Source organism: Lepus europaeus, chromosome 20 (assembly GCF_033115175.1).
Source record: "Lepus europaeus isolate LE1 chromosome 20, mLepTim1.pri, whole genome shotgun sequence".
NCBI classification, from domain to species: Eukaryota; Metazoa; Chordata; class Mammalia; order Lagomorpha; family Leporidae; genus Lepus; species Lepus europaeus.
The window spans coordinates 321,550-348,152 of record NC_084846.1 but is presented as its reverse complement, the minus strand read 5'-3'; the positions used below and the strand labels follow the sequence as shown (position 1 = coordinate 348,152).

Sequence of the window (26,603 nt, the reverse complement as noted above, 5' to 3'; positions counted from 1 at the left end):
AGTTATAGCATTAAATAAGAGTGTACAGCACATTAAAGACAGAGATCTTATATAATATTTTTTTAAAAAATTAATTTTCTATGCCATTTCCAATTTAACACCAGTTTTTTTTTTTCATTTCCAATTCTCTTTATATACAGAAGATCGATTCAGTATATAATTAGTAAAGATCTCATCAGTTTGTACCCACATAGAAACACAAAGTGTAAAAATACTGTTTCAGTACTAGTTATAGCATCACTTCACATTGGACAACACATTAAGGACAGATCCCACATGGGGTGTAAGTGCACAGTGACTCCTGTTGCTGACTTAACAATTTGACACTCCTGTTCATGGCATCAGTAATCTCCCTAGGCTCTAGTCATGAGTTGCCAGGGCTATGGAAGCCTTTAGAGTTAGCTGACTTTGATCTTATTCCGATAGGGTCATAGTCAAATAAGAAACAATGACCTGATCAGCTCTTGTCCTGACTCTAGATATACAATGTAATACTTTATCCTTTTTAGTATTTGTTGTTGTTGTTGTTTTTGCTGTTCTAGTACTAGTGATTGAACTCTGTAATTAACTCACAATTATTCTTAGGTGTTTAAATTTTAACTGAAAAGTGATCCCTGTTAAATATAAAAATGGAAAAAGAGAGGGAGGAGATGTACAATTTGGGACATGCTCAATCGGACTTGCCCCAAATGGTGGAGTTAGAAATGTGCCAGGGGATTCCAATACAATCCCATCAAGGTGGCATGTACCAATGCCATCTCACTAGTCCAAGTGATTAATTTCGGTTCACAATTGATGGCTCTGATAGGTCTAAGAGTCAAAGGGATTACACAAACAAGACTAGTGTCTGCTAATACTAATTGATAGAATCAAAAAGGGAGAGAAGGATCCAACATGGGAGGCGGGATACACAGCAGACTCATAGAATGGCAGATATCCTAAACAACACTCTGGCCTCAGAATCAGCCCTTAAGGCTTTCGGATGTGGCTGAAGAGCCCATGAGAGTATTGTAGGCATGGAAAGCCAAGATACCATGGAAAAGAAAAAAAAGAGGAAGACCTAAATGAAAGATCTCTGTTAGTGAGATCCCAGTGGAAAGAGAATATGGCTACCTTTTCACATTGTAGGGAATAGTTTATGACCAAGAAGAAAATTAAGAATACCCTGATGACAGTTAGGATCTTTTCTTTTCTTTTCTTTTCTTTTCTTTTCTTTTCTTTTCTTATCTTTTCTCTTCTCTTCTCTTCTCTTCTCTTCTCTTCTCTTCTCTTCTCTTCTCTTCTCTTCTCTTCTCTTCTTTTTTTGACAGGCAGAGTGGACAGTGAGAGAGACAGAGAGAAAGGTCTTCCTTTTTCCATTGGTTCACCCCCCAGTGGCCGCTGCGGCCGGCGCTCTGTGGCCGGCGCATCACGATGATCCATAGCCAGGAGCCAGGTGCTTCTCCTGGTCTCCCTTGTGGGTGCAGGGTCCAAAGACTTGGGCCATCCTCCACTGCACTCCTGGGCCATAGGAGAAAGCTGGAATGGCAGAGGAGCAACCAGGACAGAATCTGGCACCCCGACCGGGACTAGAACCGGGGTGCCAGTGCCACAGGTGGAGGACTAGCCTATTGAGCTGCATCACTGGCCGGCAGTTAGGATCTTAACAGTATTAACCCTTGATTTTCTGAGTCTCATGACAGCTGTTACAGGACGGCCTATTCTTTAAACAACTATCATCATGCATTCGCTAATTTGAACCAAGAACTTCATAAATATTCTATAATTTTAACACTGGAAGCATTTTTGGCCAATGGAATTACTTTTTTAAATGTGAGGCTACCGAATGACAAATAGTATGTCAACTATTATTGAATATAATCACAGAAATTGCAGTCAAGTAAACTTTCTGATGTCAATTTACATAAATGTATAATGTAGAATATATATGTCTTCAGTGAGACATTCAATTCATTTGATTTACTCAAACAATTTGATCTGTACATTTTCCTGTACATGCATGGATAAGTTCCTTATTATGTTCTACATGTGGGTAATAGCTTGCTATGTAATTCTAAATATTGCTTCACTGAATTATATCACATTAACTACAATATGCTCTTCTTTCACATGTTAAAAATGAAACTGAGTGGAGGATACTGACAACTCTTGCAGTACTGGTAATGCTATGTTCTTAATTTGGGTGTTGGTTATGAGTGTGATAAGATGCCCAAAAACTCATTTATCTGTAGATTTATGTGCAATTCTTAGCATATACACCATTTAAAAATATTTTTAACATGTCCTATAGCAAGAAGTGTATTTTAAAATGTTCTATATCAAATCCTCCACACAGAGATAACAATTACAGATGTATCTATTACCAGTCTGTTGTGAAAGAACCCACTTTCCATTATACCTGATCACGCCAATCTCAACATGAAAACATGGTCATGTGGTACTGCAATAAAAATACATGAGGATGAGAAGAGGCCTTCAATGCATGTTCTGTTCTGGGAGATGTTTACCTGCCATGGAAGAATCCTAGGTTGAGCTGCATCTCCTGGAGATCCCTATTCTATTTGCTCTGAAGGCATCTTATGGAGGGCATGGGCCACTGCATACACAGCATTGTAGATGAAATAGCTGGAGCCAGATATGGTCAGCATGTCAATGTGTCCTGGGAAAAACTCAAAGGAAGCATTTGGTGGGCAGACTCCAATTGTTCCACAAAGTGACCCAGGAGGTAAGCAGTGAAAAGCATGAAGCCATAGTTGACTGGGGAAGAAATCTTCTGGGTAGTGGGAAGGGTCCACTGTCTTGACAAAATGGTTGAGGCCAGGGATTTCTTCCTTGTGGTGTGAAAATGAGAAGCCTCCATGGAAGGAATGCAGCATGTGGTCTGTCTCTTTCACAACAATCTCCCACTTTGCAGCCATGATCCATACCTTCCCCAGCGTTAAATAGTATTTGCTTAGAAATTCCATGGTATAGAGGCTCCTCACATCACCATATAGAATATACACATTTGCTGATGAAATGCAAAGATCAGCTAGGAAGAATATTTCAGTTGATTCATACCTTGACTTAGTGTCAGGGAGCTTTATTGTATAGCCCAAACAGACACCTTTCTTTGCTATCTCAGCTTGAATATCCTGAAGGAACTCCTCTCCTTTCATATCATTAGATACAAAGATCACTACCCAAATCCAGCCAAAATGTAGCAGCAAGGAGAGCATTCCACAGGCCATAGGGCTGTCATTTGTGGCCATCTGATAGAGTGATAGAAACTTGTCTCTCTCACTTAACATGGGATCAAATGGGCTATACGTCATTGGAAAAGAAAGAAAACCATCATGATCTGCCTTTTGTGGGATATGGGTTGTCTGTTTTGTTAAAGAGAATTGTAATTCTCTTTATTTGTAAATAAAAAGAATTTGTAAAAGAGAATTCCAGAGTAGACATGACCAAGTTCTATCATCTAGGTTCAGAGAATACCAAGCTTCAGTGCCTCTTGCTTTAGGAGAAGAAATGTAAATCTTCATTCATAGCATAAAAGTATGTAAGATATCCAAGTATCTTCATTTCCAGTTGTGGGGAGAAGGAAGCATGGATTTTGGATGCAGCATCACCAGGACATCGGTCTTCCCACCTCTCACTCCGTGTCACATGTGAACAGCTCCCACTGCAACTGGTGTTAGATGTTACCTCAGGGACAAACAACTGTTTAATGTGTTAATCTCTTGATACTTTGAATTTCCTTTGTTTTCAGAGCATAACCTAAATTGTTTGGAAGAATACAATCACCTACCATCTCTGAGTTTTGAAATTTGCTTTTGAAACCAGAATTCTCCTATGCTATTGCACTCTATGTTTGTTGGTAATGTGTGCAGAATGCTACCTGTTTCAAGTGGGTCTCCTTTAAGAATCCTGGAATTGCGAATGCAGCCCCTAGTAGTCAGTTTGATTGCATCATGTGATTGGGTTCCTGACACTTACTTGGGAGATTTAATTGAGTTACTAGACTCCTAGGCTTCACCATGGCTAGTCAGCACCAGCACCATGATGGGCATTTCGTGACTAAACCAGTGAATGTGTGCACACTCTCTGCCTCTCTTTGTTTCTCAGGCCATCAAGTTCATGCTAAGATTTAAATCTCTGAGTTTCAAAGTCAGCGTGAACTGGGAACCCTGTGAAGGAATCTGCTGAATGTGAGGAAGTCAGGATTGGGCATAGTAGAGGGTGAAATCTCATCTAAGTGTAACTGAGGCCCAAATACTCCTTGATGATCTTTGGGACTGTCATCATTTCAGTGGGGTTCCAAATGGAAAATACAGAACAAGGTCTTTATATCCCCACATCTAACATGGAGTCATCCCAGGACATCTCTGTGCTGTGGATATTTCCTGTCAATAGTCAGCAATCAACATTCCAAGCAGAATGGGATGGATACATTGGCCCTAGACAGGGATCTCAGATGAGGCTCTCAGCATCCACTGCTCCTTCTCTTTCTCATAGCCCAAGGAATTCTGTGGAATCTGTTTAAATTAATAGTAGTATACGTGCAACTGGCTTCCACATGACCCTTGCATCAGATGTGACAGATCTTATGGGGAATGAAACATTTCTCAGCAGAGTTCACAAAATATTCACCTGTGGGGATTTGTACAGCTCCAACATTGTTCCGATTTCAGCTGCAAATGCTGACGTGGTTCTAGCAGTGATGGCAACTGTCTTGCCTTGTGTCTGGCAGGTGTAGTTAGGGATGAAATGAATGTTTCCAGTCAGCCACTGCAGAGTGCTGCTCAGGGTGAACTGACCATTGGTAACAGAATTGTAGAGTTGGAAACCCAGGGTCAGGTTGGGGAGTAGCTGGGGGTCCTTATTGACCTCCTGGATGGCAAAGCAGAAGGCCAGCACGTATTGGTAGTTCTTCCACAGCCACCTAAATAGAGGGGCAGCATCAAGGAGAAGGGTGAGACCATGGAATTCTGAGCAACAACACAGCCATGTTCTGAAGCTGCAATGGTCAGACTGAGACTTCCATTCAGTGGTGCCTCAGCTCTGACACATGGAGGAGGTGTGAGTGAGGTTCCAAGGGCTCTAGAAGATCATGGAATGACCCTTGGACTCCTCTGAAGCAAACTGTGTCCATGACCATATTCACCTTCCCGAGCCCTTCAGGAAAACCTTGCTGTGTTCCAACATGGGATTTCACTTCTACTTAGGGATGGAACCCAAGAGGCAAGCATCTCTGTTTTCAGTACCTTCTGAAAGAGTTGAACACATCTGACCTGTCAGTAATCCACACATTCAGGAGCATCTCTAATCTATTCACCGAAGCTATTTTCCTGAGTCCTCTCTGTAATTTTCCAGTAATGTATCAACTCTTATAGAAGCAATTTCATTCAATTATGCTTGCTTTTACATTCAAAACATCAAATTGTCAGAATATTCACAACATTCACTTAATTTTTATTCACTGTCTTCTTCATACACTGAATTCTATTTTATCATATCACATTTTAGTCTTGAACATTCTCATTTTTCTACCTATTTTAAGCAAAACTATGAGTCTTGGAATTTAATTATAGATCTCAAATATTACATGTCCAAGAAGATAGATGTTTTGTTTTCTCACAATGCATACTTTTGCTCCTCTTCCTAGGAAATTTTTCTTATTTCTCTATTTCATCTATAATTTTAGAATTAAGGAAATTCATAATAGATTATGTGGGATAATAATATGTAATATGTAATCATCTGTTGTTTTTGTGCATTGATTCATGTATTTAAATGTTGAGGTTGAGGGACTGTCATTTCAATGTGTGTTAAATTCAGGAAATAATTTTATTACATTTCTAAAAGTCATTGTTGATTATATGGTAAGTGCATTTTTCTCAAGTTACACACAGTTTTCTATTAGTCTTATATGCAGAATTTGAAATTTTGAGATTTTGCCTAAGAATAATCATTTTTGTGTCTTTTCCTTAAACAGCTGAGGAAAAATGTTTTTTCTTCAGAAATAGCATATACTTTTTATTAACTAAGTAGATCTATCAAAAAACATGCTACTGAAAACTGTTCAATACTTCATCTTACTTGTTGTAATGATAAGTTAAGGGCATTAATTTAAAATGTTTCTTGCTTTTAATCATTTTACCTAATTGCAATTAATTTACCTGAAAAGGTCATTTTTATTCATTACAGGGTTACTTACAGCACTTGCTGTCATCTGCATGCTGATAAATTTAATTCTTCTTTCCCCAAATACAAGCCTGCCAAGTGTTACCTTCAGACCCAGCACAAAGTTTGTAGAAAATATGCAAAGATATCAAGCATCAAAGGAAGATGTGTAGATAAACTTATGAGCCACATGCCACTCCAAGACTAAATCTTTACCAATGGTCTTAATTCATCTTTCAAACATCTTCAATAAACTGCGATCAGGTAATAAAATAGAAAACTCTCTAAACTATTTCTGAGATCCCGATAACCTTGAAACTAATTTAGGATATAAGAAATTATTTTCCTTTGATTCCACTAGGTATTCTTGATGCTATATTACAAAACACATGGCACCTGAAGCTGTCTAGATGGGTGTGATTTGATGCAGCATACATGTTTTGAAATATGGCCCTGTCTCACAAAAAAAGTGTCTAAAATTGCTTGTGTGTCAAACATTTTTAACACTTGGGAGATTTTTTTTTAATTTGATAATAAAGCAAGATTGATTCTAGAATCTAGTGTCTGGAGACAGAACAAGATCTATGATTGCTCAAAGATTTTTTACCAGATGTTTAATTTTTAGGTAACACCAATGGAATAGTTTATATCCCAAATATTAAAAATATACATATTCTTAATATTTATAACCTTAATAGCTAACCAGAAGTATCTTGATACCTATTTATACCTAGTTATTAAGATATTATGAGAAAAGTATGCTACAGATTGATACAAGCCACAAAATGGTTAGAACATGAAAACATTGTGCAGTGAAAGGTGCCAGTCAGCAGAAGATCACAAAGGTTTTGAATCCATTTATATGAAGTCCCCACAACAGGCAGATCCATAGAGACACAAGGTATGCAAGAGGATGGACTCAAGAATGGGGAGACAATGGGTAAGGGGATTTGTGAGGTAACAGAAATGTGTGGGTTTATCAGCAAGGATTTGTCAAGAAGTACCAAAAGCTGTAATAGGGAACATACCTCATGATCCAAGAATTTTCCTCAATTATTTTCATCAAGAAATATGCAAATAAAATGATTATCAGTATACTAAATAAAGTTGCACAAAATGCATGACATTCCAAATGTCTAATATTGGGTAAACAAGTGTGGGTTATGCATACAAAATGACACTTGGTGGTATGGAAACAATAACAATATCCATCAGTTATGAGGAAATACTTTCATAACATATAGCTTCATGTGGAAGAATAATGACACATAAAATTGGCAGACCATGCCAGTATAGGACTTTTCTACATTTAGGAATAGTAAATTCTGGGACATGAAAAGTACACACATGATGACTGGCTCTCTTCCGCATAGAATGGAGATGGACAGACGTTTGCCAGTTGGAGAACAGAAAGTAGAATGCAGAATTTGGCCTCCACACTTGTGACATGGGCTCCTGAACAAGGCAGGCCCCGACTTTCCCCATATAGAATACCAGAGATTAAAGATTCCCCCTAGGCCGGCACCACAGCTCACTAGGCTAATCCTCCGCCTGCGGCGCTGGCACACCGGGTTCTAGTCCTGGTCGGGGCGCCAGATTCTGTCCTGGTTGCCCCTCTTCCAGTTCAGCTCTCTGCTGTGGCCCAGGAGTGCAGTGGAGGATGGCCCAAGTCCTTGGGTCCTGCACCCACATGGGAGACCAGGAGAAGCACCTGGCTCCTGGCTTAGGATCAGCGTGATGCGCCGGCCGCAACATGTCAGCCATAGTGGCCATTGGAGGGCAAACCAATGGAAAAGGAAGACCTTTCTCTCTGTCTCTCTGTCTCTCTCACTGTCCACTCTGCCTGTCAAAAAACAAAAAACAAACAAACAAAAAAACAAACAAAAATATTCTCCTTTATGGTCTGGATTATGTCTTCTGTCTCAGCCCTGTGCGGGGAGAATAGATCTCTGTGTAAGGCACAGTTGGTCCCAGTATTGCTGTATGCTCTCAACCTGTAGACTGTGTATGTTAGTATATTTAGTCACACAGGGACACAGCTAGAATCATAAAAAAGACAGTTCCAAGGGAGTCACAGAGATTGTGACTTAATGTCCTTGTGATCAGATCAGCTCTGGCTTCTATATCATTTTACTGCTTCATTTCTTTCCCATCCAGGAACTCACAGCATCACCTTGCCCTGAGCATATGCACATGCCCCTCTCCATTAGGGGGAAACAGCTTTGGAAAAACATGCTATGGACACTCATTCCTCCCTAGAGCCTTATGAAACAGCAGTTCTGTAAGCCTGTGTGCATAAGGACCAAAGTTGTTATGTCAGTCGACTGTTTTTAAGATTTGACAATTGTAGAAAGAATTAGTGTTGGAATTAAAAGAAACACACTGTTTCATCATTTCACATGGTTCTTCATTGAGATGGTGAAAGGTGACCTTCACCACTGATGACTCTATGTGTACCCCAGGAAGTCTCTAATGGCTGTACCTAATATCTCTCCCTGGCCTGCAGTACTCTAATGGAGAAACGGGCTTCATGATTTGCCAATGAATATGCATATCCAGAGAAGGGCAGAAGTTCATCCACACAGAGACCCCTCCACAGAGTTAATCCCCTCACACATCTTGTGTAATCTGCTTGAGCCCATAGTGCATCAAAATACAATAACAACTCTCACCATATATTATTTTTTTAACTTTTATTTAATGAATATAAATTTCCAAAGTACAGCTTATGGATTACAAAGTTCCCCCCCCACCCCATAACTTCCCTCCCACCTGCAACCCTCCCCTCTCCTGCTCCCTCTCCCCTTCCATTCACATCAAGACTCATTTTCAATTTTCTTTATATACAGAAGATCAATTTAGCATATATTAAGTAAAGATTTCAACAATTTGCATCCACACAGAAACACAAAGTGTAAAATACTCTTTGAGTACTAGTTATAGCATTAAATCACAATGTGCAGCACATTTAGGACAGAGATCCTACATGAGGAGAAAGTGCACAGTGACTCCTGTTGTTGGCTTAACAAATTAACACTCTTGTTTATGGCGTCAGTAATCACCCTGGGCTCTTGTCATGAGTTGCCAAGGCTATGGAGACCTTTTGAGTTCACTGACTCTGATCTTATTTAGACAAGGTTACAGTCAAAGTGGAATTTCTCTCCTCCCCTCATAGAAAGGTACCTCCTTCTTTGATGACCTATTCTTTTCACTGGGATCTCACTTGCAGTCTCATCATGTATTATTAAGTGATTTAGAATGTATACAGAAATATATGTAGTATCTATAAGTTTCTGTGTATGTGTGTGTGTACTTCTGTCTCTTAGTTTGCTTCTTTCTCCTTGCATTAATTTTTTCCTACCATTCACTCAGCTGCTGGTACAAACTTGCACATCTGATAGCCATTTGCTGAGCATGAGGACATGTATGAGGAACATCATATTTTATGCATACATGTGAAGTGAGAATTGAATGCATATTTAAAAGTTTCATACTTCATCTCCTCTCACCTCCCTTTGTTTCTAATTCATCTCATGGAGCCACACTTTCTTGACTGCAGGAGGACATTCTATCATCTCTGCATTGGTGACCAAGGCTTGGTCATGTGCACTCTTGCAGGGAAACTCTTCAAGTTTAGCCAACAACCCAAGGTCCAGAGGAAAGTCTACATGCTATGGATATCATAGTGTGTCATATGATGCCTTGATCATGGAAGGATACATCAACACCAGCGTTGTTTGCAAATTGGCTTTTCCTTGGAAGTTACTGAAGCTGTAGGACAGGCATAATTGGAAAGAAAGAGAGCACTCAAATGAGAGGCGGGAGGTGCATGTGTACTCAGCAGTCCTTATCTTTCTTCACCTCCCCAGCCTCAAGGTGGTTTTTTTTTTTTGGTTGAAATATATATATATATATATATATATATATATATATATATAGTGGCCACCATCTCATGAGTTCAAATGGTGAGAAATTATTTGTTCATGTACCCTCCCAGAAAGTCATGGAGTATTTCACCAGACAGTGTAGGTGTATTATGTTATTCAAGGGTGCCTAGGTTGTGGCTTCTTGTTTAACCTGTCTCACAAAGGTTTGGTTGCAAGTGTATGGAAGCTAATCACAGTACTTCAATAACATAACAGAGGGGCCAGCACAGTGGCTCACTTGGTTAATCCTTTGCCTGTGGCACCAGCATCCCATATGGGCACCGGTTCTAGTCCCGGTTGCTCCTCTTCCAGTCCATCTCTCTGCTGTGGCCCAGGAGGGCAGTGAAAGATGGCCCAAGTGCTTGGGCCCTGCACCTGCATGGGAGACCAGGAGGAAGCACCTGGCTCCTGGCTTCATATCGGTGCATATATATATATATATATATATATATAGAGAGAGAGAGAGAGAGAGAGATCAGGAGATGGAGAGAAAGAGAGCCATATATACAGGAACAGGTCCTCCAAAAATTTTCCCATAGGTTGGGCAGGGAAGGAGGAGCAGGGATTCCCATTAGGAAAGGGCTGGAGCTGACACTGGTGGTTGGGCTATGTAGTCACCTGGCTTCCAGCAATGTAGGTGGGGGCTAGAGCCTAGGATGGTGTCCAGGTGTAGATCATGCCATAGATAAGAATGTGGTATTTTACTGACATTCCCACATTTTGTTTTTTATAAAACAATGGTTGCATGGGATTACATTCACCCCAAAAGTCCAGGAAGGGTAGAGGGATGATGTTCTGTGTTTAAAGCTACTTTGTGCTGACATGGAGCAATGAGATACTCTTTGCTACATGGAGTGATGTCTCAAGCCACTGTCTCCTTGGTGGGGAGCTGAGTATATCCTTGTAGCAGCATTTGGTTGACCACCTGGATGGTGAAGGCCTTGGTTCGTTCCATTATCATCTCCTGTAAACAGCAGAAAGTTAGTAAAATGCCGCAGTCTTATCTATGGATTGATCTGCACCTGGACACTTTACTGGGCTCTAGCCCCTGCTGACATTGCTGGAAGCCAGGTGACCACATGGCCCAACCACAAGACACAGACATGGTAGAATAAAAGACAGGGTGAGAATAGCAACCAATGATCCTAAGAGTGGCATTAACCAAGTAATGCGAGGATCTCATAGAGGAGAGGAAATGAGGGGGTGTGTCTCTGGACCCTTGTGAGGACAGTTTGATGGATATGGTTTAACGCTGATCTCAGCCAAAACTGGGAGAAAATCCACTCATCTTTTTTGGGTAGAGTGGTTTGTCTGTAGAGAAATTCTGAAAACTCATGCAACATTAAGTGGGTTAGAGGACCATCAATACACACAGGCCAGGAGTAGAGCCATTGATGTTAGAGTAGAGGCTGTGATTACTAAGGAATGAGGCCCCAGATGAGCTAGATAAGATCTAGAACAAAAGAACAAAAGACACAATTTCTCATTATTGGAGAACCTAAGAAAGGTGCTTTCAAAGCCACACATAAGTTCTCCAATTGGGAAGCAAACAGAAACTGACAGAAGGGGCCTGATAATAATCTGGTGGGCTTTAAGGCCTTGTCAGTTATGAGGTCCAGACCTATCTCTTCCCATGGGGTATATCCTAAGGGAGGCGTAAATCTCCTTGGGAAGGCACCCTGTTGACTTCCATTACCTACCAGGCCTGGGAGGAGAGCTGGCCAGGTAAAGGCAGGTGGTATCTCTAACAGGAAACTTACAGTTCTGCCTGCAATATTGCTGACCTTACTTGGCCATCCCCTCAGCAGTGGCAGTTACTCTGGAAGCTGGACTGAGTGAAGAGTTTTCAGCTTAGAGCTAGAAAGATCTGTGGCTCTGACCTGGGTGTCCTTCGACTCCAGGAGAGTTCCATTTGCAGTGATCTAACTCTTGGCTGGCAGAGCTGCCAGGGCTCTTCATAAGCTGACTTCTGCTGAAGCCCTGGCTTTCCACATTGAAATTCACTGCAGTGGACTGGCCTGTTGGGTCTCTTTGAGGGTAGATCCATGTAGAGAGCCACCTTTAATAGGCCTGCCACCTATGTGTGGTGGAATGAGAAAGTCATGCCAAGATGGCCACTAGCAAGTGAGTGTCAATTACTCAGGATTGGCTTTGAAACCCACCTGGCAATGTAGCCTTCCTGCAAGCAGGCTGTGATTGGTTAGGGCATAAATGCCCCCTGACCAGATTGGCTGCCTCAGCTATAGAAGCTGCAGTACCAACTGAAATAAATGAGTCTGTGGGCTGCTTGCCTCTGGCCTGCTTTCACCCAACTCCTGGTGTCTGTGTGGTGACTCCACACCTCTTTCTCCCAGTGGGCTCCTCCCCCTCATAATGGATCCACAGAAATACCTATGTTTACATTGCTTCTGATACCTAGCTTTCTTCTGTTCCTGGCTTTTGTTAAAGCAGACCAGAGGATGTAAGTCAAGGGGTGCTCAAGTCACATCTCTAGTCTTTGTTAGGTGAAACTAGAGGTCTATAGTCACAGGCATGTTCTGGTAGTGGTTTTTTCCTCAGTTAGACAATGCCCCTGAGGAAAGCTATGTCCTCACTTTAAAATTTTCTCTCCCTTTGCTTGTTCTGTTTTCTGTGCTCATGACAAAGTAAATCTAGCTATGAAATCATAATTTAAGCTCTCCTTTTGGCTATGCTATGATTACAGAAAATGTTAGCCATCCTTTTTATAAGATCTAAATTCAAATTGTGCATCTTAGAGAATCTTTCATTATAGAGTCTAGAGTCAGTTTCCCACCTTGAAGAGAATAGAGAAATGAGGGAAGAAGTCAGGCTTAGAATAGAGAAATGAGGGAGGAAGTTCCAGCTCATTTACTGACAATAGCAATATCAAATAAAAGTAAAGAACTATTTCAACTATTAGGTAATAACTTAGGAAAACATTTACCAGAAGGTCCAATGGCTTCTATAAATTCTAAGAATACATGTATTTAGAAACATCTCTTAAATATCTAACATGGCGTAGCTTGTTTAAGCAGCAAACTCAAGCATAAACATATAAAATGTTTTTGATTTCTTTGTACCAACAGATTTAAAACATCTGATACAGAGATTCAGGTCACATGGATCAAAATGTATCTTTGATTAATTTAAGCAGTTTAAATCGATGAGCAATCTTTTTATCTATAAGCCAATTAAAACAAAGCTCTTAATAAATCTTCCCATGTAGACATACAATATGTGCACATGTGTAGCATATAAGATAGAGCAATAAAGAATTTCAGTAATAGCTTCTTGAAATCTTTAGCTGTATTTTATTACCACATACAAAACTATAGATGTCAAAAGATTAAATTGCAACATTAAAAATTATAACCTCATTAACCAACAAGAGGCACTTCCTTACTCCATTGTTTTTGAAAGCACCTGTAGTATTTTACAGGACATTTAACCCTTAGGCCTCTGGGCCTTTCTCATTAAAATAACCATCATGTCTAGTAACACAAAATCATTAGACTTTTTAACTTTCAGACATTTATATCAGGAGCATTTTATATTATCAAAACTTAAAATTTAGCACAAATTCACATCTTGACAGTGCTTTTGATATAATCGAAATTGCCAACAGACACATGAAAAAATGTTCAGGATCACTAGCCATCAGGGAAATGCAAATCAAAACCACAGTGAGATTTCACCTCATCCCAGTTAGAATGGCTCTCATGCAGAAATTAACAGACAACAAATGCTGGTGCAATTGTGGAGAAAAAGGAAACCTAATCCACTGTCAGTGGAATGTAAACTGGTAAAACCAGTATAGAAGGCAGTTTGGCGATATATCAGAAATCTGAATGTAGTCCTGCCATATGACCTAGCCATCCCACTCCTGGGAATTTACCCAAGGGAAATGAAATCAGCATATGCAAGAGTTATCTGCACTCCCATGTTTATTGCAGCTCAATTCATAATAGATAAGGCATGGAATCAGCATAAATGCCCATCAACTAAGACTGGATAAAGCAATTTTGGGATATGTACTCTATGGAATACTACACAGTGGTAAAAAAGGGAAATCTGATCACTTGCAACAAAATGGATGAATCTGGAAACATCATACTTAGAGAAATAAGCCAGTCCCAAAGGGACAAATGCCATATGTTCTCCATGATCTGTGATACCTAACAGAGCACCTAAAAGGAAAGCTGTATAAATGAAACTGTCACTATGAGAAGCAATGACTTAAACAACCTTTGTGTTTTCTGTTGAGGAACAGTTTTTAATTTTTTAAATTATTTTTATTTTTTCCTACTTAATACCATTGGTTGAACACTTTCTTTAACATAGAATTAATCATATGTGTATAAAGTCAATTTAAAATAGATCCCTGTAAATAATAAAGGTGGGAATAAGAGAGAGAGGAACTGTATAGTTTTGCATACATTCCCATGGACTTACTTCTAAGGGTAAACCTAAAATCTCACCCTGATACTCCAAATCCCATGAAGCTGCCAAGATCAATCCTGTTCACAATAACTACAAAAACAATCAAATACCTTGGAATAAACTTAACTAAGGACGTTAAAGATCTCCACAATGAGAATTACAAAATCTTGAAAGAAATAGAAGAGGATACCAAAAAATGGGAATATCTTTCATGGTCATGGATTGGAAGAAACAATATCATCAAAATATCCTTTCTCCCAAAAGCAATTTATATATTCAATGCGATACCAATCAAAATACCAAAGACATTCTTCTCAGATCTAGAAAAAATGATGCTGAAATTCATAGGGAGGCAGCGGAGACCTGGAATAGCTAAAGCACTCTTGTACAAAAAAAAAAAAAGAAAGCCAGAGCAGCACAATACCAGATTTCAGGACATACTACAGGGCAGCTACATACCAGCATGATACTGGTATAGAAACAGATGGATTGACCAATGGAACAGAATAGAAACACCAGAAATCAATCCAAACATCTACAGCCAACTTATATTTGATCAAGGATCCAAAAACAATACCTGGAGCAAGGACAGTCTATTCAATAAATGGTGCTGGGAAAACTGGATTTCCATTTGCAGAAGCATGAAGCAAGACTCCTACCTTTTACCTTACACAAAAATCCACTCAACATGGATTAAGGATCTAAATCTATGACCTGACACCATCAACCTATTAGAGAGCATTGGAGAAACCGTGCAAGAGATTGGCACTGGCAAAGACTTCTTTGAAAAGACCATGGAGGCACAGACAATCAAAGCTGAAATTAACATTTGGGATTGCATCAAATTTAGAAGTCTCTGTACTTCAAAAGAAACAGTCAGGAAAGTGAAGAGGCAACTGACAGAATGGGAAAAATATTTGCAAACTATGCAATAGATGAAGGAAAATAACCAGAATCTACAAAGGGATCAAGAAACTCCACATCCACAAAACAAGCTTCCCAGTTAAGAGATGGGCCAAGGACCATGATAGACATTTTTCTAAAATTTTACAAATTTTACATTTTACAAATGGCCAAGAGGCACATGAAAAAATGTTAAAGATCACTAGTAATCAGAGAAATGCAAATCTAAACCACAATGAGGTTTCACCTCAACCCAGTTAGAATGGCTCACATACAGAAAACTACCAACAACAGATGCTGGTGAGGATGTGGGGAAAAAAGGACACTAACCCACTGTTGGTGGGAATGCAAATTGGTTAAGCCTCTATGGTAGTCAGATTGGAGATTCCTCAGAAACCTAAATATAATCCTACCATACAACCCAGGCATCCCAGTCCTTGGAATTTACCCAAAGGAAATTAAATTGGCAAACAAAAAAGCTGTGTGCACCTTAAAGTTTATTGCAGCTCAATTCACAATAGCTAAGACCTGGAATCAACATAAATGCCCATCAACAATAGACTGGATAAAGAAATTATGGGATATGTACTCTACAGAATAATATACAGCAGTAAGAAACAATGAAATCCAGTCATTTGCAACAAAATGGAGGAATCTGGAAAATATCATGCTGAGTGAATTAAGCCAGTCCAAGAGGAACAAATAACATATGTTCTCCCTGATCAGTGACAACTAACAGAGCATCAAAAAGGAAACCTGTTGAAGTGAAATGAGCACTATGAGAAATAGTGACTTGATCAGCCCTTGCCCTGATTATTGATGAACAGCTTAATACTTTATCCCTTTTAGTACTTTTTTGTTCTACTTAATACTATTGTTTCAACACTGTAATTAATACACAATTATTCTTAAGTGTTGAAACTTAACTGAAAAGTGATCCCTGTTAAATATGAGTGGGAATAAGAGAGGGAAGAGATGTACAATTTGGGACATGCTCAATTGGACTCGCTCCAAATGGTAGAGTTAGAAACATGCCAGGGGATTCCAATTCAATCCCATCAAATTGTCATGTACCAATGCCATATCACTAGTCCAAGTGATGCATTTCTGTTAACAAATGATCATAATGATAGGACTAAGAATCAAATGGATCACATGAAAAAACCTAGTGTTTGCAAATACTAAGCGATAGAATGAAAAAGGGAGAGAATGATCCAACATGGGAAGTGGGATACACAGCAGACTCATAGAATGACAGATGTCCTAAACAGCACTCTGGCCTGAGTCAGTCCTTAAAGCATTCAGATCTGGCTGAAAAGCCCATGAGAATATTTCAGGCATGGAAAGCCAAGACACTATGGCAAGAAAAAAAAAGAAATGACCTAAATGAAAGATCTCTGCTAGTGAGATCCCAGTTGAAAGAACAGGTCATCAAAGAAGGAGGTACCTTCCTCTGAAGGGAGGAGAGAACTTCCACTTTGACTATGATCTTGTCTAATTATGATCAGAATCGGTGAACTCAAAAGGCCTCCATAGTCTTGGCAACTCATGATAAGAGCCTAGGGTGATTACTGACACCATAAACAAGAGTGTTAATTTGTTAAGTCAACAACAGGAGTCACTGTGCACTTACTCCTCATATAGGATCTCTATCCTTAATGTGCTGTACATTGTGATTTAATGCAATAACTAGTACTCCAACAGTATTTTTCACTTTGTGTTTCTGTGTGGGTGCATACTGTTGAAATCATTACTTAATATATGCTAAATTGATCTCCTCTATATAAAGATAATTGAAAATGAATCTTGATGTGAATGGAAAGGCAGAGTGAGCGTGAAAGCGGAGGGTTGTGGGTGAGAGGGAAGTTATGGGGGGGAAGCCATTGTAATCCATAAGCTGTAAATTGGAAATTTATATTCATTAAAGAAAAGTTAAAAAAAAAGAACCCAACCTTTCACTGCTTCACATCTCAGTGTCCACAGTAGCTGAGCCTGAAGTGAGGCCAGAGCCAGGATCCAGGAAAAATGCTGACTGAAAGGGACCCAATATCTCTGAGTCATCACCACTCACTCAGAGATTTTATTTCCTGGGAACACGGGGCCTGGTTCAGAACCAAATTACATACCCAAATAGTGTCATGTGGAACAAGGTGACCTTCTTTTTTGGTAAATAAATCCACTTTATTACAGAATTTATAGCAGCAGCAACAAGAAACTTAAAAATTTAATATAAAAAAAGATCTGACTTTATAATAGCAACGGAAGTTGTATGTAAAAAAAGCTGACAATGACATACAAGAGTTTTATCAACAAATTAGAAAATGCTGTTGAAAGATATTTAAAAATCAACATAATATTAATATGTTGGAAGACAGAATTTTATAAAGATGTTATAGCTCCCCAGATTGAACCTACACATTTAACTCAGCAAAATACCACAAAAGATTTTCAGTGGAACTCGACAAACTGATACTAAAGTTAGTATAGAAGTCCAAAAGTAGATAGTACAATTCTAAAAATGAACAAAGGTACACGCCTTTCCACATATCAAAACTTTTTATTACACCACAGCAATTAGGTGTGGCATTGGCTGAGAATTGGTTTGATCAGTGGAAAAGGACAAACTGGGGACATATCCATGCATATATGAAAACTGTACAATCATGGAATAAAGTGATCTTATTTGCTAGGTTAGATGCCTAAACAACAATGGTTTTTAGTTTTGCTTATTTTACAATGTTGGAATGCAACTTCCCTTACAAAGTTGAAAACATGAAGAAATGCATGAAAAAATGTTAGGATACCCTAGAATTACGTTGGTTCTTTAAAGCTTTCAAAGAATTTTTATCAGGTTTTATGAGAATAATGTAGCACTTGGGGACAAAGATGCAGCCCAGGAGCCCTGCACTGGAGGCCAAGATGGAGAAGACCTCCACAGCCACCATGACCTTCCCCTTGGTGCTATGGTAGACAGGCAGGAAGGTCACCCAGACACTGCAGAACACCAGCATGCTGAAAGTCAGAAACTTGGCTTCATTGAATGTGTCAGGCAGATTCCTGGCTAGGAAAGCCACAGTGAAGCTGGCCAGGGCCAAGGAGCCCAGGTAGCCCAGGACACAGTAGAAAGCAGTGACAGAGCCCTTATTGCACACCAGGATGATGTGGTCAGGCACAGAGTGTGTATCTAACTCAATAAATGGAGGAGAAGTTCCCAACCAGATGCCACAGAGCGCCAGTTGGATCAAGGAGCAGATGGGGATGATGAAGTTAAAAGCTCCTGATACCAGCAATCGCCTGATAGTTCTTCCAGGTTTTGTAACCTTGAAGGCCAGAATCACCGTGATGGTCTTGGCCAGCACAGTGGAAACAGCCACTGTAAACACAAGGCCAAATGTTATTTGCTGGAGGAAGCAGGTGGCTGTGTTGGGACGGCCAATGAAGAGTAAGGAGCAGAGGAAGCACAGGAGGAGGGTGATAAGCAGGATGTAGCTGAGGGTCCGGTTATTGGCCTTGACGATGGGAGTGTCTCGGTGCTTCAGAAAGACCCAGAGGACCGCAGCTGTGAGGACAGAGAAGCACAGAGCTACACAGACCAGAGCCATCCCCAGGAATTCCTCAAAGGCTAAGAAGGTCACCAGCTTGGGGAGGCAGCGGTTTCTCTCCAGGTTTGGGTACTCGTGATCTGCACACGGGATGCACTGCTCTGCATCTGTGGAGAAAAGGAAGACTCAGTGTTTCCATTTCACAATTTGCTCCTTTTTCCCTGTTAAGGAAAATGGTCAGCTTTGCAATGTCATGGTGAGTCCAGCCTGCTCTGATGTATACCAGGACACACTAAAGGCTATTTCTGCACTGCTGACCCAGAGACAATGCTTATCTCTAGGTGTAGGAAACTCATTGAAACAAGCTCCTTAGCACATGGGGCTCTGGGGACTCTTTATTCACTCAGAGATATTTCTTTCAGTGTTTTATTTTCTAAAAGTGATGAATTTCCTGTATTTCACATGGTCATAGATTCTTCCAAACCCTCTTCTCTATTGTCCCTAGTGTTTTTCTCTGGAGAAGATTGTATTCACATGGGTTATAATATTTGTCTGGGGTTATTACCAGGTTTAAGGTTTTTTTATACTCAAATGGAGATGACCTATTTAAAATATCTATCACTCCTGGGACATCCATACATCATTCAATACTCTAATTTCCTGGACTCATCACTCTTTCCATATAAATGCTGAGATACTGTGATTGTATAGAAAAGAATTATTTCTAATAGTTTTTATATGGTTATATTGGAGTAAGTGATATTTTCATCCCAGTATTGAAAGAGAACTTTCCACTCATTTTCACGGAAAGAATGGCTTGTTCATCATTTTAGTCATGTGAACTCCACATGGGCACCACATTGTCTCTGTTGAAGTAATACACTGCTGCAGCAGCAGCATGAAAGAAGTCATTAAGAACAGGCCAGTTTGTGGACATGTGTCTCTTTCAATCATATGTCAATTTAATAAACAAAAACAGATTCAGTGTTGTGGCATGATATGTAAAGCCACCACCTGCAATGCCAGCATCCCTTATGGACATTGTTTTGTGTTCCAGTAATCCATTTCCAATCCAGCTCCCTGCTAATGGCCTGGAAAAAGCTGCAGAAGATGCTCCAAGTACTTTGGTCCCTGAACCCTTGTGGGAGACCCAAATGAGCCTGGCTTCTGGTTTCTGACTTGCAAAACCTGGTCAATTGTGTATGTCTGGGGAATGAATAATTAGATGGAATCTCTCTCTCTCTCTCTCTCTCCTCTCTCTCTCTTTTAAAATGAAAGGAAATGATATTAGTTGGCCCACACTTGTAGTAAGGTGCTACTTAGCTTTTAACTTGGTAATCATACAAGGTTCATGGACTGGAGGTGTTATGGAGTTGCATAGTTATTAGGATGTTTTGTTCATATATTTCACTCTTATTTTCTCTTATTCTAGTATAGAAAAAAGAACAAAGGAAGCATTCATTATGTGTACTACACAGCATGCACTACGTAAAAGACCCAGCACAGAAAGTAATACAGTATTCCCATCACAATTCCTGTGAAGTAGCTCCCTGCTTCTCAGTTGTGTATGAAAGAGTTTTGATTTCAAGATTTCCAGAAATCCTTAGGGAGCCTTAACAAACACTCATCTGATATTTTTTGTTCAGACATTAGTAGGCCTACTAGAAGATCTCAGATTGAGACAGTCTCATCCAGCACTGGATGGAAAAGAAGGATGTCGGAGAGAATCAGTGTCAGTGTTGAGCTAGAGAGGATGAGCACCACCAGACTACAGCTTACACATAATGAGATGGCGAGAGTGAGCATACAACAGGTATATGGAAAGAGTGAGTGAAAGTGTGCGTAGAGAACAATGGGGCACTCTTCTCCCATTATAAATATTCTTGGTTTCCTTTTTATCTAGAAATAGTTAAGATGGTGGAGTTTTCATAGTGAGTTATATGTTTTCTACCTGTATGATTGGAAATGTCTCTCTCTGGACAAATAACACAAATGTAGCAGCAGACAGCTCTTCCTTCCTGTGGCATTTTCCTGAATCCTGGACCACACCTCTGGCTACATAAAGACTGTGGAGTCTGAGGGAGAAAAGGAAGTGATGGTCATTGTTTTGCACATCATTAGGCACTGTGATAAGATGTCTCTATTTGCCCCATCACGCTGAAGGTCATCACTGTCTTCCCCAGTCTGTGTCTTGTTGATTTTTTCATACATCAATTTGTAGTTCCTATGATGCTCAATCCAGGTTTGAAAAAATTTAGGCATTTGTTGCTTTCTACTACATTTCTTCCTCTGAAATCTTTAACATTCAGATTATTTTTCTGTAATGTGTATATTTGAGACTGAGTATTCAGAAAAAGACAAGGCCACAGAGAAATGATGAGCAAATGTTATAAAATCATGGATTGTGCATTTAATCCTCTTCTGGACTTCTAGATGCAGGGAGAGTATCAATTTCAAGAAACTAAGAATGCACTTTGGGCATAAAGCATGATAGATATGCAAATCACCTACAAAATTCCATGGGGGATTTCAACAGTAGAATGATGATAAAACATTTGATCACAACTGTGAGATGCTATGCAGAAAAGAAACTGAACTTACTGGCAACCACAATGATAATGAAAATGAGAATGGTTTCTACAAATAGGTGATGGATAAATCAACTTAAAATTTACTTGTGTTCATGCTGCATTAAAATATAATGACTTTCACTGTTCTTCTAAATCTATCTATCTATATAATACATGAAATGAAATTTTTCACCTTATATAAATAAAAAAAATTAAAAAAATAGAATTTCTGCACACGTGTATTTAGTAATTTTATGTCTATATACTGATCTCTATCTCTATTCATTAACATTGCTCATATTAGTCACTCAATCTCTGAATGCATAATTATTTCCAAAGTAATAACAGCAATAACTAATACAAATGTACACTTCTGATACACATTGACGCATATGTGTGTAAGAGATACCATATCTTTTGAAGCCAAGATGTTAATTGAGAATTGAATGCTTATTTAAAATCTCACACTTAATCTCCTCTCAGACTCTCTGTATGTATCCAATTTTCCATGGATCCACACCTTCTTGAATGCTATAGGCCATTCTATCATCTCTTCATTGAGGACCAAGCCATGATCATGTGCACTCCCAGAGGAGAACTCCCCAATTTTAATCAGCAAACGAAATCCAGCAGGAAAATTCACAATGTTGTGGATATCATAGTGTGCCATACGGTGTCTTGTTTCATGGAAGGAAACATCCTCCCCAACACTGTTGGTAAATTGGATTTTCCTCAGGAGTGGATGAAGCTGGAGGGGCGGCACAATTGGAAAGAGGGAGAACATTCAGATTAGAGTTGGGAGGTGCATATGACTGAGAAATCCTTCTTTTGCCTCCTGTCTATCCTCAGGGTTTCTATTTGGTGGAGGCTGACTTTTGTCTGAATGATCATCATATCGTGTGTTCAAATGCAGGGAATTCTACCCCCCCAAATGATGGGGAACATTTGAATCCAGAGAAATCACAGGATGTGTCCCACAGGGTGGCTGACTATGAAAGATTGGTTAGAGGTTTAGGAAAGCTCATCTTAGTTTTCCATATGTGAATAACATGGCTTTATATGTGCAATGTCTTGACTGTTGTGATGGTTCCACAGGTGAGTGCAAACATGTGTGCTTTTCAAAATTCACCCCTTCCAAATAGAACAAAATCCTCTCTTTGACAAAAAAATGGATGAAACTGGAGACCTTTATGCTTATGTTTACTGAAATAAGCCAGTTCCAACCAGAAAATACCATTTGTTTTCTGTGATGTGTAGTAGTTACTATAGATGCAAAGAAAAACCCCACCATGTATCAAAATGAAACTGATATCTTGGATTTCATTTTTGCTTATCATCTTGTGTGAGTTCCTGTGGAACATGGTCTTTCTACTTTTCATTTATGAATCATTATGATTACTGTGGTACTACACCTGTGATTAGAAAGCAAATTGAAATGATGTTTTTGCAAAAATTAAAAAGAAAGGAAGGAGGGGAGAATGAGAGAGGGAGGGAAGGAAGAATGGATATCTTCTTAGAATTGCATCTATGAATTACATAAAATCTATTCTTTTCCTATCAATATTTTTTTTACTTTAACAAAATTTGGGCTGGTCTTGTGATGCAGCAGGTGAAGCTGCTGTCCACAGTGCCCAGCATCCCTGTGAGTGCTGGTTAAATTACAGTTGTTCTACTGCTGCTTCAGCTTTCTGCCAATGTACTTGGGAAAGCATTAGATGATGGTCCAAGTGCTTGGGCCCCTAGGCTCACAGGGGAGACACGGTTGAAGCTTCTGCATCCTGGCTTAGAGTGTTCCCAGCCCTGGTCCTTGTAGCCATTGTGGAATGAATCAGCAGATGCAATATCTGTCTCCTATTCTCTTTCTGTCTCTCCCTCTCTCACAGTAACTTTGATTTTCAAATAATTTTTTAGAGTTTAACAAATTTGAATGAAATGTCAGTTGAATTCTGTTAAATAAATTAGAAATCCAAGCATAATTTTTCATAACAAAGTTCTTGGAACCTGACATCCCTGGCTTCTGCTGGTAAGTCCAAACTTATAAAAATGTGCATACTATTTATGTGTAATTCTATTTGTATAACATTTTCACCTCAGTAAAGATTAACAGTTATATGCCATGACTTTTAGTTCTCTCTCTGTACTTCGATTATTTTTTGTTGAGAATACAGCTACATTTTGACATGATAGGGAATAGTTTATGACCAAAAAGAAATTTTTTTCAGTTTTTTTTCATTTATTAAACATTTACTTAATGAATATAAATTTCCAAAGCACAGCTTATGGGTTACAATGGCTTCCCCCTCCCAAAACTTCCCTCCCACCCGCAACCCTCCCCTTTCCCGCTCCCTCGCCCCTTCCAATCACATCATGATTCATTTTCAATTCTCTTTATATACAGAAGATCAGTTTAGTATATATTAGGTAATGATTTAAACAGTTTGCCCCCATATAGCAACACATAGTGAAAAAAAAATACTGTTGGAGTACTAGTTATAGCATTAAATAGCAATGTACAGCACATTAAAGACAGAGATCCTACATAATATTTTTTTAAAAAATTAATTAATTTTCTATGCCATTTCCAATTTAACACCAGGTTGTTTTTCATTTCCAATTATCTTTATATACAGAATATGGATTCAGTATATAAAGAGTAAAGATCTCATCAATTTGTACCCATGCAGAAACACAAAGTGTAAAAATACTGTTTCAGTATTAGTTATAGCATCACTGCACATTAGACAACACATTAAGGACAGATCCCACATGGGATGTAAGTACACAGTGACTCCTGTTGCTGACTTAACAATTTGACACTCCTGTTCATGGCGTCAGTAATCTCCCTAGGCTCTAGACATGAGTTGCCAGGGCTATGGAAGCCTTTAGAGTTCGCTGACTTTGATCTTATTCTGATAGGGTCATAGTCAAAGTGGAAGTTCTCTCCTCCCTTCAGAGAAAGGTACCTCCTTCTTTGATGGTCCCGTTCTTTCCACTGGGATCTCACTAACAGAGATCTTTCATTTAGGTCTTCTTCTTTTTTCTTTTCCATGGTATCTTGGCTTTCCATGCCTACTATACTCTCATGGGATCTTCTGCCAGATCTGAATGCCTTAAGGGCTGATTCTGAGGCCAGAGTGTTGTTTAGGACCTCTGCCATTCTATGAGTCTGCTGTGTGTCCCGCTTCCCATGTTGGATCTTTCTCTCGCTTTTGATTCTATCAGTTAGTATTAGCAGACACTTGTCTTGTTAGTGTGATCCCTTTGATTCTTAGACCTATCAGAGCCATCAATTGTGAACTGAAATTGATCACTTGGACTAGTGAGATGGCATTGGTACATGCCACCTTGATGGGATTGTATTGGAATTGCCTGGTACATTTCTAACACCGTCATTTGTGGCAACTCTGATATAGCATGTCCCAAATTGTACATCTCCTCCCTCTCTTTTTCCATTTTTATATTTAACAGGGATCACTTTTAGTTAAAATTTAAACACCAAGAATAATTGTGTGTTAACTACAGATTTCAACCACTAGTACTAGAACAACAACAACAACAACAACAACAACAAATACTAAAAAGGATAAAGTATTACATTGTACATCAAGAGTCAGGACAAGAGCTGATCAGGTCATTGTTTCTTATAGTGTCCATTTCACTTCAACAGGTTTCCCCTTTGGTGCTCAGTTGTCACCGATCAGGGAAAACAAATGATATTTTTCTCTTTGGGACTGGCTTAATTCACTCAGCATGATGTTTTCCAGATTCCTCCATCTTGTTGCAAATGACTGGGTTTCATTGTTTCTTACTGCTGTATAGTATTCTATGGAGTACATGTCCCATAATTTCTTTATGCAGTCTACTGTTGATGGGCATTTGGGTTGGTTCCAGGTCTTAGCTATTGTGAATTGAGCTGCAATAAACATTAATGTGCAGATGGCTTTTTTATTAGCCAATTTAATTTCCTTTGAGTAAATTCCAAGGAATGGGATGGCTGGGTTGTATGGTAGGGTTATGTTCAGGTTTCTGAGGAATCTCCAGACTAACCTCCCTAGCGGCTTAACCAGTTTGCATTCCCACCAACAGTGGGTTAGTGTCCCTTTTCCCCCACATCTTCCCCAGCATCTGTTGTTGGTAGATTTCTGAATGTGAGCCATTCTCACCGGGGTGAGGTGAAACTTCATTGTGGTTTAGATTTGCATTTCTCTGATTGCTAGTGATCTTGAACATTTTTTCATGTGTCTGTTGGCCATTTGGAATTCCTCTTTCGAAAAATATCTATAAAGGTCCTTGGCCCATCTCTTAAGTGGGTTGATTGATTTGATGTTGTGGATTTTCTTGATTTCTTTGTAGATTCTGGTTATCAACCCTTTATCTGTAGTATAGTTTGCAAATATTTTTCCCATTCTGTCGGTTGCCTCTTCACTTTCCTGATTGTTTCTTTTGAAGTACAGAAACTTCTCAATTTGATGCAATCCCAAATGTTAATTTTGGTTTTGACTGCCTGTGCTCCTGGGGTCTTTTCCAAGAAGTCTTTGCCTGTACCTATATCTTGCAGGGTTTCTCCAATGCTCTCTAATAATTTGATGGTTTCAGGTCGTAGATTTAAGTCTTTAATCCATGTTGAGTGAATTTTTGTGTAAGGTGAAAGGTAGGGGCCTTGCTTCAAGCCTCTGCATGTAGAAATCCAATTTTCCCAGCACCAATTATTGAATAGACTGTCCTTATTCCAGGGATTAGTTTTGGATCATTGATCAAATATAAGTTCGCTGTAGATGGTCTCACTAGTGCAGGAACCGGAGGTAAGACAAAAGCCTCAGAAACCGGAGACATTGGTGGGGAAAGCCAGAGGCCTCTCTCTCCACTTGAGCAAAACAAAGAGCAGGCACCATTTTACATATGTAAAGTGGCAACGAGTACACAAACTCAGTAACTTTGGGTCTATGGTGAAACTTGAGAACACATTGAGGGCTGCATAAACTCTTTGTGTGGTCCCAGGGGTAGATCAAACGAATACTCACAGAGGCCAGATTTCAACTACCCTCAGTTCCACTCAC

General features: G+C 39.4%; 1 protein-coding gene across 1 annotated transcript in view; it reads right to left on the bottom strand.

Moving 5' to 3' along the window:
- Positions 1-3,498: 3,498 nt before the first annotated feature.
- LOC133749968 (vomeronasal type-2 receptor 116-like) overlaps positions 3,499-26,603 on the bottom strand; it is a 43,577-nt gene continuing 20,472 nt past the window's right edge. Inside the window, exons 5-10 of the mRNA XM_062179337.1 lie at positions 22,067-22,294; positions 20,928-21,051; positions 18,239-19,143; positions 6,162-6,271; positions 4,633-4,924; positions 3,499-3,687 (exon numbers count right to left, since the gene is read on the bottom strand). Of these exons, the coding sequence (XP_062035321.1) occupies positions 3,499-3,687; positions 4,633-4,924; positions 6,162-6,271; positions 18,239-19,143; positions 20,928-21,051; positions 22,067-22,294 (1,848 nt within the window). The remainder of the gene's footprint in view (positions 3,688-4,632; positions 4,925-6,161; positions 6,272-18,238; positions 19,144-20,927; positions 21,052-22,066; positions 22,295-26,603) is intronic.